At 44.8% G+C, this 12563-nt stretch overlaps 1 protein-coding gene across 6 annotated transcripts in view; it reads left to right on the top strand.

Moving 5' to 3' along the window:
• PPP6R3 (protein phosphatase 6 regulatory subunit 3) overlaps positions 1–12563 on the top strand; it is a 143720-nt gene that overhangs the window by 50001 nt on the left and 81156 nt on the right. For all 6 annotated transcript variants that reach the window (XM_088454502.1, XM_088454503.1, XM_088454501.1 and 3 more), the window contains 5 exons: positions 2834–2947; positions 3536–3665; positions 3893–4045; positions 8112–8258; positions 8355–8419. In XM_088454502.1, the coding sequence (XP_088310628.1) occupies positions 2834–2947; positions 3536–3665; positions 3893–4045; positions 8112–8258; positions 8355–8419 (609 nt within the window). The remainder of the gene's footprint in view (positions 1–2833; positions 2948–3535; positions 3666–3892; positions 4046–8111; positions 8259–8354; positions 8420–12563) is intronic.

The raw sequence follows: 12563 nt of genomic DNA, 5'->3' as shown, positions 1-12563 counted from the left end.
TGATCAACTTGAAAAAAATCTTCCCTAACACCCTCTCAATTGATGGTACATTTGGGAGCCCTCCTGGACTCAAGTTCAGAGAATCTTCCTAATGGCGGGCAAGATTTCACAATCCAGCTCAAACTACGCAGACTGCTCCACAATCGCCGAGTGTCAGCTCACTCTGCAATGCATGGCTTGGGATCAATGCTGTCCACCTTTGACATGGTGGCGATTGCCCAGTTTCACTCCAGGCGCCTACAACACCTGTTCCCTTCCAGTTGGAACTTGCTATTGCATCTGCTCAAATACCAGATGATGAGCCTCCCCCTAGAGGTTCGCCTGTCCCTAGCCTGGTGGTCACAGACAAGGGTAGTCCCTTTTGGATCCCTGACTGGGCTCTCCTCACCACGGGCACAGTAACCGGCCAGCACTCCTTCCAGGGCTGATGGTCCCCAGTTGAGGCAGTGTTACCAATCAACATCCTGGAACTTCGAGGCTTAAGGCTGGATTGGATTTAGGCTTTGTCGATCTGGTTTCAGCGCAGAATTGCTACTATACCGGATGTTCACACCTTCATGCAAGGTGTTCTACGTAGACAACCTCCCTTTGTCCCTCCTGTGGCTCCATTGCATTTGTCAGTGGTGCCCCAAGCACTTCAGGAATCTCCATTCGAAGCCCTGGAATCAGTGGATGTCAAGTGGCTCATTGCGAAGAGACTGTTTTTCTTCTAGCTATAGCCTCTGCCTGTAATGGAATATAATTTAGTGGCTTTCATGTCTCTCCCCCTTCTTAATATTTCATCGGGACAGAGCTTTTCTTTGAACACTTCCAGGCTTCCTTCCCAAAGTGGTTTCTCGCTTCCACCTGAATGAGGAAATTGTGGTTCCGGCCTTTCAATCACCAGACCTCTCGGCAGGTGAGGCCTCTTTGGATGTGGTCCATGCTCTGAAGATCTACGTGGACCGTACTAAGTCTATCAGGGAGTCTGACTCCCTCTTTGTCCTATATGGATTCCACAAGAAGGGATGGCCCGCTAACAGCATGACTATCTCACAGGCTTACACGCAGACTGGCCTTCCTGTGTCTGTTACAGTATCTGCTCATTCTACTCGTTCTGTGGGTCCTTTGTGGGCAGCCCAGCATGGCGCCTCATCTGCACAGCTAGGCAAGGCAGCCACCTGGTCTACTGTCCATACCTTTCTTAGGTTTTATTCCTTTGATGCATTTGCCTTTCTGGATGCTTCCTTCGGGTTTAGGGTTCTCCTATCAGCTCATGAGCGTTCCCGCCCTTAAACAACTGCTTTAGGACATTCCCAATGTCTCCCTGTGGAGCCCTATGGACCCTGAAAAAGAAAAGGAGTTATGGTAAAACTTACCCTTGTTAACTCTTTCTTTGAAGTCCATAGGGTGACTGCCCTGACTCACCTCCTGGCTTCTAGGGGTTTCTACTCTTGGTCACTTGTTTCCGTCTGTGTGAGTGTGATTCCTCAGTGTACCAGTCTTCCTTCTCTCCTATCCTGGTCCTGCCTTAGGCTTGTTAACAAAACTGAAGTGCCCTCAGGCTGTGGGCTGGGTATAGGGGGAAGGACCGGAGCATTCTGCAATTGAATTGCTTTGCTGTTGGTGTCTGGTCCTACAGGTCCCACCTACACCCCAATGTCTCCCTATGGACTTTGAAGAAAGAGTTAACAAAAGTAAGTTTTACCATAACTCCTTTTTCCATCCAAAATTAACCATGATGGCAGCTGACAAATTTAAGAAATTTGTGCTATTTAGTCCTAAAAATTAAACTTTTGTCGTTCAGTGAATTAGCCTGTATGAGCACTACTAAAGCCATGTACACACTAGATTGTCTAGTGTGCCCGACCTCTTCAGCGACTGGACCCGGCATCGCCAAGTGCATACACATGTTGGCGGGGACATGCTGCATTTGGCAGCATGGCCCTAGTTGGCGATCTCCTGTCTGCCCTGCATGTAGGGCAGATGGAGGATGTTGCGCATTGTCAGTGACATAGCGGGTACACACTAGATGTGCCCTATATGTTGCTCCGGTCCACTGGATCGGGCTACATATCGTCTAGTGTGTACCTGGCATATGACATTGCAAGGATATCTAAATGTAAAATTACATTCCAAATCTGAAACTGATTCCTCCTCTTTCCAGAGAAAGTGGAGACTTCCTTACCTTACTGCATAACAAGTTTATTATTGCATGATGTTTGTGCCCTGAACAATTATACCTGCAGTGTTTAGTCATTCTGCCTAGTACTAATACAAACTCAGAGCAAAGATTTGCAGATTTACCCAGAAGTCATTATCCTAATTGCCGGGTCTATGTGCAAATATTTGGCTTGAAGTTTACATTGAATTCTTAAACCAATGTTTTATTAAAAACAAAACATTTTAGACATTTGACATATGCTGGGACTATATAAAGAGACATCCACAATTCTAATACAGATGTTTGCCCTTCATGCTCATGATTTGGTACCTATTGTAGATACCATGGTGTTTAGTTTTCACAATCGGACTGTTCAGCAGCAGCTCATGCCATCCTCCATTTATTCCTAATGATGATGAGCAATACCTATGAAACATGCGATAACTCAATTATTTTCACAAAAGCAGTTTCTAAGATCACAGGCTTAGGTTCGTTTGTGCTAAACATTACCGCGTGCTTCTGAAATTGAATTCTGGAGGTTTACATGCTTGACAATGATATACCGAACACATTCCTTTATTTAAAGTTGGTAGGTTTATTTTTTTTACACTTTCATCATACTGATATGTAATAAGCTTTGGTTTCAGAAGGATCTTTGAAGTCTTAGTAACTTTTTTTTTTTTGTTTTAGGCAAGAAATTCTAGAACAGCTGTTATCAAATATATTTTTGAAAGAGAAAAATGAATCTGCAATTGTCAGTGCAATCCAAATACTGCTTACTCTGCTAGAAACCCGACGACCAGCGTAAGTGAACATGTAACAGCGTAGTTTGAGGCGCTTGTTTTGCTCCTGTGAGTTCCGCTAAGAATTTGAGAAGCTTAAATGGATAAGTTTCAAGTAGTCTAATCGTGGATGTGCTACTGATTTTTTTAAAATGGATATCTTACTTGATGACTGTAGAATACCTGAATATTGTATAATGGAGCATGTGTAAAAAATAAAAAGTCTGAACAAATAGTGTTCACGAACATGTATTATATTCAGGTCTAGTCCACACCTAGATAGACAGTTGTTTTGCAGACCTCAATAATGGCAGCTGTCATAAAGTGTGTGATGGGAAGGGGACATAAAACGGGGATCATTTAATATCACTCCCCATACTTTAGCCCTCCCGCAGAAAGTCTTATAAGGTATTTGTCACCAACTCCCAAATGTAATTTCAGTCATCAGAAGACAAAGCAATACAACAAGATTTTGTGGCCTAATGAATTTCCATATACAGCTGGAATGAAGTAATCATTATCCATCTGTCCTACTAGTGTCATGTTTAAGCTGTTTATTGTAAGGTAATCAGCGGTGGCTGATGGTTTTTCTTTTGTTTTTTTGCTTCAGATTTGAAGGACACATAGACCTTTGTCCTCCTGGCATCAACCATTCTGTTTTTTCAGTGAACAAAACAGTTTTGACTGCTATTCAGGAAAAGCTTCCATCCTTTCACCAGCTCCTCCTGGACCCTCCAAAAGTAATCTTTCATCTTATAGTATAACTATAATGTAACCAGCCATTCACACGTTGGCCTCTGTAACTTGGAACTGAAGTTTGCTGACTTTAATGATCATTGCATAGTACCGGCCATTGTTACCTGTCTTATTCCAGTTTGTGTCTTGCCCGAAAAGAGAGCAGTGTCGTGTATTTGTAAAGATTGGTTTGGGTTTTCCCCTTATTTTGACATTTATTTTTTTTCTTTAGACTGATGTCATGAAGACAACATGGGGAATACTAGATCCACCTGTAGGAAATACTCGGTTAAATGTGATCCGACTAATAGCAAGTCTTCTCCAGACTAACACACACAGTATCAATGTGGAGTTGATAGAGCTGAACACTATAGGAGTTATCTTGGTAAGTAGTTTGTTGAGCAGAAGCTGTAACAGGTGCTCCTACAATAGCTACCTGTCTGCCTTTTTGAAAAAGCACTAGGGCAAATCGCATCAGGCATTCAATAGTATCAGCCTGATGATGCTGTCAGAATATACTAAATTATGTGGACAGTAGTCAATATGTTATGTGATTAGATGGCGCAGCTGAATAGGATTGCGCTGAACACTGCATAACGCTGCAGTCAGTGCGGATAGTGAGAGACCAGTCGTCTGCCGCCACGCTGACAGCCCCGTATAAGTACGGTGATGAGAGAGGTTATGTCTGTGTTAGGGACTGAATACTTTATCTAATCTTATAACTTAACTATCCTATTTGAATAATGGAATAATTATTAATCTGTTGGTAAACTTATGTAATTGGACCTGTATGTGTAGGACAATACTCCTAAGACTAATGGCCGCATTCAATTGCTGGTGAAAAGCAGAGATCGTCAAAGTTCTCACCGGTGACGTCATTTCGCCTGGTGAGAACTTTCCCCGTATTCAATTGCAAAGACTTTTCGCCGGAGTGAAAAGTCTGCACCTTGTAACCAGCGGAAAAGATTCGCCTGTGAATGGCGGAAAAAGTTCAGAATTTGGGTTTTGGGGTGCAAAGTTGCAGGAACACCCCTGCAGCTTTGGGACAGTCCCCCTAAGGTAAACTGTCAAAAGTTTACAAAATACTTTAGAACACCCCAAAAAAAGTACTTTCGTTTTGGGGGCGAAAAAAAAAGTTGGGGGACAAACTTAAACTAGCGAAATCGACTCCAGGAGGTCCCCAAAGTATGCCCAAGCTTTTTTTGGATTGCAGGTGCATGCTGAAGGTGCGTTTCTGTTTTTTTTTTTTTTTTTTTAAACGCAGTTTTGCGCTCTTTAACCATGCTTGCACCTATTTTCATGTACCACAAATTTGCTGGGTCTACTTATTTTGGCCTTAAAAACCGCAAAATGCTATTCTTCACTTGTGCAAAGACGCAAAATGGCACCAATTGAGAGCATTTAAGCACCCTAAATACCTACAGCAGGGCTTTTCAGGGGTATCCATAGTGATCCCCATGTCAGTGCATCTTTAGGGGGGTTATGGGTGATTTCCCCAAATCTGACAAGACTTTTCACCAATTTCTCTTTCGCCGGGACACGTTCTTGCTTTCTTTGCAATTGAATAGGGCGAATTGCGGGGATGAGCGCAATACCTTTCCAGAGCCAAAACTAGCGATGACTGCAAAGTCCGGCATTCGGGAAGTCCGGGACTTTTCGCCGGCAATTGAATTACGGCCCTAAGAGGTTGTATATAGTGCGGTTCTACAGAGTATAAAGTATAAGGAACCATTCTGGGTGAAGTCTTAATTCGGAGGAACTAGCACTCCAAAGATGGGAATAGAATAGGTGTATCTATTAAAAGTGAATTATAGATCACCTTGATATGCTATAAAGGTGATCGCTTGGAACCTGCCCTAATTTGTGTGAGACTAATTATAACTCATTGATGATATTTTACCATACTGCTAAATCTTTCTATATATAAACGCATGAGTGAGATAATTAAAGAATATTAATGTGAGCTACCTCAATGAGGAGAGACCTAGTAATTGGAGTGGGATATATATAACTCCTAAATGAGCTCTCCTCAATAAACCATTTTGACTAGAGGATCTAATGAATGGTCTCCGGAGATGAAATGGATCTGATATTGTGTAACAATAACCCTTGTGTATTTTTGTGTTAACTATATACAACATTCAAATGGTGCTACACTCAGTTACAGTATATATGTACTATGAGGTACCAAAGCTTTTTTTTTATATGGTGAACCTAAGTAAGGATTGAACCAATATGTCATATTACCATCATCATTAGAAGACTAACTGTCATATGTACCAGTGATCTTGCTGAGCAAAATAATTGTGGGTCCTAGGGACCCCTCACTTTAAACTAAAAAAAAAAAAAAAATTGGGTTTTACGCCATGGTTTCTGGGTCCCATCACATATTATGGGGTAGCAGTGCTGGGGTTATGGCATTTGGGGTAGAGCTGAAGTTAGAGGCAGGGAGAAGTTGGGGTAGAGCTGGGGCTAGGATGGGGGGGGGGGTGTAAGTGCAGACAGCAATTAGGACAGTGTTGGGGGGAGCAAGGAGGTGTTTAGAGGCAGGTAGTACTGGGAGTAGGGAGGGGGTAAGGGTAGATAGTAGCTAGGGCAGTTCTAGGGGAAAGGAGGGGGTTAGAGGCATGTAGTACTGGGAGTAGGGAGGGGGTAAGGGTAGATAGCAGCTGGGGCAGTACTAGGGGAAAGGAGGGGGTTAGAGGCAGGCAGTGCTAGGGAAGGGGGTATGGGTAGATGGCAGCTATGGCAGTACTGGGGAGCAAAGAGGGGTTGGGACAGTGTATGGGGTAGGGAGGTTGTCAGCATAGAAGCTGGGGCAGTACTGAGGGTAAGGATGGGGTCATGGGTAGATAGCAGTTGGGGCAGTGATTAACCCCTTCCTCCCAGCTGGGTCACTTGTCTGTTTCTAGCTTGAGCTTTAGCTCTAGTGTGTCCCTCAGCAGCCAGGTGTAGACTTCCAGCTCCCTCCTATTCTGGGCAGTGTCCACCTCCCTGCCCTCCTGTGTTGACAGCCACAGGTGGACTTCAAGTTACAGATGGTATCCCCTCACTTGTAAATCCCCCGTTAGCTTGCTTATTTCTGAGTGATGTCCCTTTAGACTGTGTGGAGAGGACGTCCTGCTGATAATTCTGTGGCCCGGGATTCAGCACATGGTGGGAGGAGAGGCCAGAAGCTTGAAGCTGCGGGGCATACTGGAGGCAGAGTGAGCTGGCCAGTGGCGCACGGACAGTAACTTCTCCGGCGCTGAACCCAAGTGCTGCTGCTGGTGGCAGCGCTAGTCATGTGCCCTGTGTCTGCCGCACTGGTACAACCCTGGAGCCGGCCCTGTGTGACCGGACACTGCAGGGCAGATTTCATGCAGCGGCGGGTCACACAGGCGAGATGTAGCAAGCCCTGCAATCGCAACCAGCAACAGCCCGCGATAATAACCTAGTGCCCGCCAGGGTTAGGAGGCAGTGGGGGGTGGTCGTCAGGGCTCGAGCGGCGATTGTACAAGGAGAAGCTGAGGACTCCTGTGATTTGTTGGGGAGACGCTGAGGACTGTTGGCTGCTGCAGCGCAATCAAGTCAGTGACTCACAGCGCGTCCTGCTGGACCCACACTGTAGCGCGTATTTTCAATCACTTTATTTTCAATCTTTTTCACTACTCTATTGATTTTAATCAATTTTTCATGCAATTTTTATAAAGAGTCAAATAAGTTTGTTTTAATGATTATGTAAGGCTTACATTCATGGTTCCAGGTGTGCACCAACTAATCTCACTTTCTATAAAATCAGTCTTTTTCTTTTGTTTTTGTTTTTTTGCCCTTTTTTTTTTCATTATATGTGACTATACCATGAGAAAGGTAGCACCCAAGTATCTCATGTGAAGAAACACACATCCAAATGATTGTATCCCAGGATGTAAATCAATAAATATTAATAACCTATAGAAGGAGAAAAAAAGATACAAGGGAACCTGGTTAATACAAATGACTATATTCATGTATTTAATGTATATTCTGTGCAGAACTATCCCCATTGTTTTTAAATGTAACTGCACTGTCAGCCATTCTTTTGGAGGTAATTCATAAAAAAAAAAAAACTTAAAAGGGACAGTTTGTATGTGTCCTAAGCGTGCTCCGGGCGATATCGGAGGGCAGGCACAGGTGGTAGTTGCTTGTTATCTGATGCTGTGAAACAAGTAATTGTGGCCCTTCAGCACCACCAGCTCCAACTTAATGCTGCATGTAACGTCATCAAGCCCACTGTACTGCCCACTTCAGTGGGGAAATAGGCAGATTCGGGTGTCTGGTCTACTCTCTGATGCCCCCAAAATTAGGTATTCTCTTGGACATTCTGGGCAGAATAGGTAAGGTCTTGATAACTCTGCTAGTCGGATCAATAGACAATTGCTATGTGTGTGATTTTGTGCATATAATTACTTTTTTTTTTTTTTTTTCCCCAGGACATGTTTTTCAAATACACATGGAACAACTTTCTTCACACGCAAGTAGAAATCTGCATTGCATTGATTCTTGCTAGTCCTGGTGAGAATACAGACAGCACGATTAATGAGCAGAACGCTGCAGGAGATCATATCTTATTAAAACATGTAAGTCACTGTTCAGACAGTTATGTCCTTTAGCCACTTAATTTGCAGAAATGTATATTTTTTTGTTGTTTTCTAATTTGTTTCCTCTTTTTCTAGCTGTTCTTGAAATGCCACTTAATAGACAGAATACTTGAAGCATGGTCCTTGAATGAAAAAAGACAGTAAGTATCTGTTCAAAAGGACTAATTTTACTGGCAATTTACTTAACAGTAGAAGCTATTGTAAATTTATCTTTTGGAGTCTACTGTATTCACTGTATTTTGCAGGCACCTAACATGTTCTTATAGACCTGACTTCTGCCGATTTTACCTGAGACGCAGATTTCAGTCTCTGTAGCAGCAGAGATCTGATGCAGCAACTCTAATTTGAGGTCTTGCTATAGAGAGCAGACTAGCACTGAAGCAGAGACAGAACTACTTGCTATAAACTAGTGGTGGCACACTGGTATAGGTGTCTTTTCCTTACCACCTGCTGTATTTGTCAAACATATTGAGAAAGGGACATTAACTAAAACTACTATTAAATTAAGGTTGTCTCATGTCAACCATACCTTGTTGGTAAACGGTCACTTGGTAATAGTCTATCTTTTCAGCGTTTTGCTAGGTCTTTTATGAAACTACCTTATGTAACAAATTATTTTAAAAGAATTAAAAATGCTTAATCATGTTGTTCCCAACCCGGTGCCAATGTCAAAAACACATTGAGGTACAAAACGTATATGGCTGTGTTTAGGTTTACGTTTGAAACTTTTTTTTTTTTTAATATGGTATATTTTGTAAATTCATTCCTCTACTTTCCAATCGGGGACACTGCTAAGACTGGCACTTGAAGCAGGCACTAAATGGTTATTAAAATGTAAGCTCCATCCCTTTCGGTGCAAGGCATGTGTCCAGAGGCTACATAATTGATCTGGCAGGTCCAAGGAGCTTTTTGTTACTCCCCTTCCAAGTGATCATACCACGGGCTGTGCGTTCTCGATTAAATTCTGTGGTAATTTTTCCGGTTCCAATATCTCTTAACACTGTTTGGGGGGTTTACTCCAACTTCTTACTGGTACAATAGGCAGTTGGATCTTTTCGACTGGTTCTTAACCTGAAGTTACAGAATAGTCTCCTTTTCGTGAAACCATTCAAGATGTAGCTGCTACGGTCGGTCATGAACACTGTTTAAGGTGGGGAATTCCTGGTGTCCTTGCATATCAATGATGTGGGAGATCTTCCTGTTTTGTGCCCTAGCTTTCGGTCTATTGCTTTTCTAAGAACGAGAGGTAGGATTGTGAAACCTTTATCTGGAAGACCTGTTAATCAAGGCAGCTTCAGAGTCACTTCTCAGCCAACATCTGAGAGTGGTGCTATCTAATCTGGTAGAACATGGATGGATAATGAAGTTTCCGAAATCCAACCTCCTGCCTGCAGATTTTTTTGGATCTCTTGTTCAAAGTTGTCCAAAGGTATTTTTTTAAGATTCCAAAATTTTGGTGCTCTGGTATTGACTCCTGCAGCAATCTTTGGTCTCTGCATGGCTGTGCATGCAGCTGTAGGGGGAGATAGTGGCCTCTTTCAATGCAGTTCCTTTATTTCTGCTTCTGTTCGTGGAGTCTTAAGGATTAGATTCTTGCTCATTGGTTCAGGGCCATTCCCAGGTTTTACAAGCAATTCCTTGGGCTCTCAGCTTGGATATGTCTTTTGGTGGTGGTTCCACTCACCCATCCTTTCAAAAGGGTGCCCATTCTGTTTGAGGTTAGACTTTTCACAACTGATAGTATTATCTTGGGTTTGGGGTGCACTGAGCCTCTCTCTCCAGTTGCAAAGCCTATGGTGTAGGGAGGAGACCTCTTATCAGTGGTCTGGAGTTGTGGGCAGTACGACTGATCTGTACTTGGGTTGGCCTAAAGGGCAACCCAATTTGCATGGAGTCAGACAATATCAGGGCAGTACCAAGTTGCATGGCCATGTCATAAATTGCAAACATCATGTGGTGGGTGGAATGGTTCATTCCAATTCCATCTCTTCTGTGAGTGGACAGCTGGGAGGCCAACTTCCTCAGTTGGCACTCTGCTCACCTGGGAACTTCATCCGGAGTCGTCTCATTGATAATGCAACGTTGGAGAGTTCCAAATTTCATGGCTTGCAGGCTAAACAAGAAGCTTCCTCAGGACCAAATTCTAGGGCTAGCGGGTTTTTTTTTTTTTTTTAAAAGGGGAACAAACCTATTTTTCAGATGTGCAACTCAGATTATGCCAGGTTTTACCATCTTTGGGTCCATCCTTTATACCCCACCCTCGAGCCACAGGCACCTCAGTTTGAATTGCTGCCTGGCCGAGAGTCGGGTCGCTTTTTACGCAGAGGGGAGGGAAGGAGGGGGGGGGGGGGGCGCAGATTAGCAGCCCCTAAGCTGAAGTTTTTTATTTTTAGTTTATTTTTACTTTAAACTCTTCAGAGCAAGCAACGCCGACTGCACTGCTGTTCAGTCACCCCGCCAGTATCGCGATGCCAGTACAGGTCTGGGGATCTCGGCGTGTCCCCAGAGTCTGTGCTATCCGGACTCTGCGGTCTCCCCGGACTGCTGCCTGATCTACGGCGACAGGTAAGATCACGGATCACCGTGATCCGCCTCTTCAAGCAGTCTGTTTCCTTCAGTTATTGGACACACCAGAGGTTCTGGCAGTGGCAGGGGGCCCCCCATACCCCGCGCATCCACTAGACCACCAGGAACTTGCATTCGGCAGAGGGAGCTGGCGTCCCAGGGGTTAATAGTGAGAAAGCCATGGATGGACAGGCCACAGCCCCTGAGAGAGAATCTATTTCAGGCATGTCTCCACCTTCCTGTCCGTGGAATCTTTCAGGGATGAAATGGAAGGCATAGGCAGTGTAGCGCTCTTAATTAGGTGAGTAACATAAGAATCTACCGCAGGTGGCGATTCCCACTTCTTGCACTGACTAGCCGGGAACGGATTATTGGAAGCCAAAAGCTTCTGCGGCTGAAACCTCTTACTAGGCAATTGCCAAGCTCCGCCATGTGGTGTCAGCTGGTCAGAGGGGGAAAACTGCCGGTCACTTTTGCCTGTTTAAATTCAGGGTATTTGGATTTAGGGGTAGGGACGTCATCCTCTATATCAAGAATGGATCGAACCACCCTAACTAATGCTGGTATATTAATAGAGGATTTAGGTTCCACCTCCCGGGCAGGGGAATCCAAATCGAACCCCTCAGGCATTTCCCCATCATCTGATGACAGGTCAGTGTCCGAAAGATGTGTAGATTGGGATGACATTACAGGGCGTTTGGATGTCTTCTGAGGGTCTCTGCTCCGTAGCATGGACTGAAAGACCATAGATGAGGCCGCCAGACTCTGGACTGAGCTAGGTGGTTGTCCAGCTTGCCGAATTCCCTGGCAGAGACTGAGGTACAGGAGGAGATGGCATATAGAGCAGCAACCCCTGATAGGGAGTAACAGTCTGAGGCTCAGGAGTAGACTGCAATAATTGCGGGTTACCCTGACGGGAGGATGGCTGTTTGGGGTAACCCCCATATAGGGCAAAACGTCCGGGACCACCAGGCGATCCGCAATGGAGGCCAGCACCTGAGAAAAGACCACCCAAGGAGGGCCCTGTCCCATTGTGCGGTTTGAGGGACCAGGCAACTGATACTAACCCCTTACATGGACTGTGTGTGAGGTGCTAAGGCGATAAATCCTCCTTGCCAACGCCTGCAGCGCAGCGCCTGCAGGAGAGCAGATTGGGTGCAGCAGAGAGCGCTCCACCTCCTTTGAAATATGGAAGCGCCACACTGGGAACCCACAAGTATGCAACACACAGGTCCAACAATATGGCACCATCTAGCACACAATCGTATGTGACAGACCTCACAGATACTTGAATTTATATATGTGATGTCACAGAAACCACCCTACACACCTGTCAGGGCTGTAGGAAAGGGATAGGTATAGACTGACAGGAGCAGAAAAAAAAGACATGCATTGTATGACTTATGTTAGCGCTGACTAAGTAGTACTTACTGCACCTAGGCACTACAATCAACCTGCCCAGATTCAGTTTCTGGGAAGGCTATTGCACTGTATACACTGACTCAAAGGGGAGAGACATACAGGGGGACCGGTCCACACGCTTGCCTGGAGAGATCTGCGATGTGCCAGTGAAGATGGCCGCCGGAGACTTCAGAGTGGGCGTCACTGTAGGAGGAGAGCAGCTCAGCCATGCCAGACCCAAGATGAAAGGCGCGCTGAGCTGAGGGGATGAGCCGCTAAACAGGGAAGGCTGCCTCTCCTGGCCGGGGGTGCCTAAGG

Source organism: Taudactylus pleione, unplaced genomic scaffold, assembly GCF_031769625.1.
Source record: "Taudactylus pleione unplaced genomic scaffold, aTauple2 ptg000619l, whole genome shotgun sequence".
Classification (NCBI taxonomy): Eukaryota; Metazoa; Chordata; class Amphibia; order Anura; family Myobatrachidae; genus Taudactylus; species Taudactylus pleione.
Note: the sequence above shows the minus strand (reverse complement) of the source record. Positions and strands in the feature narration are given on the sequence as shown.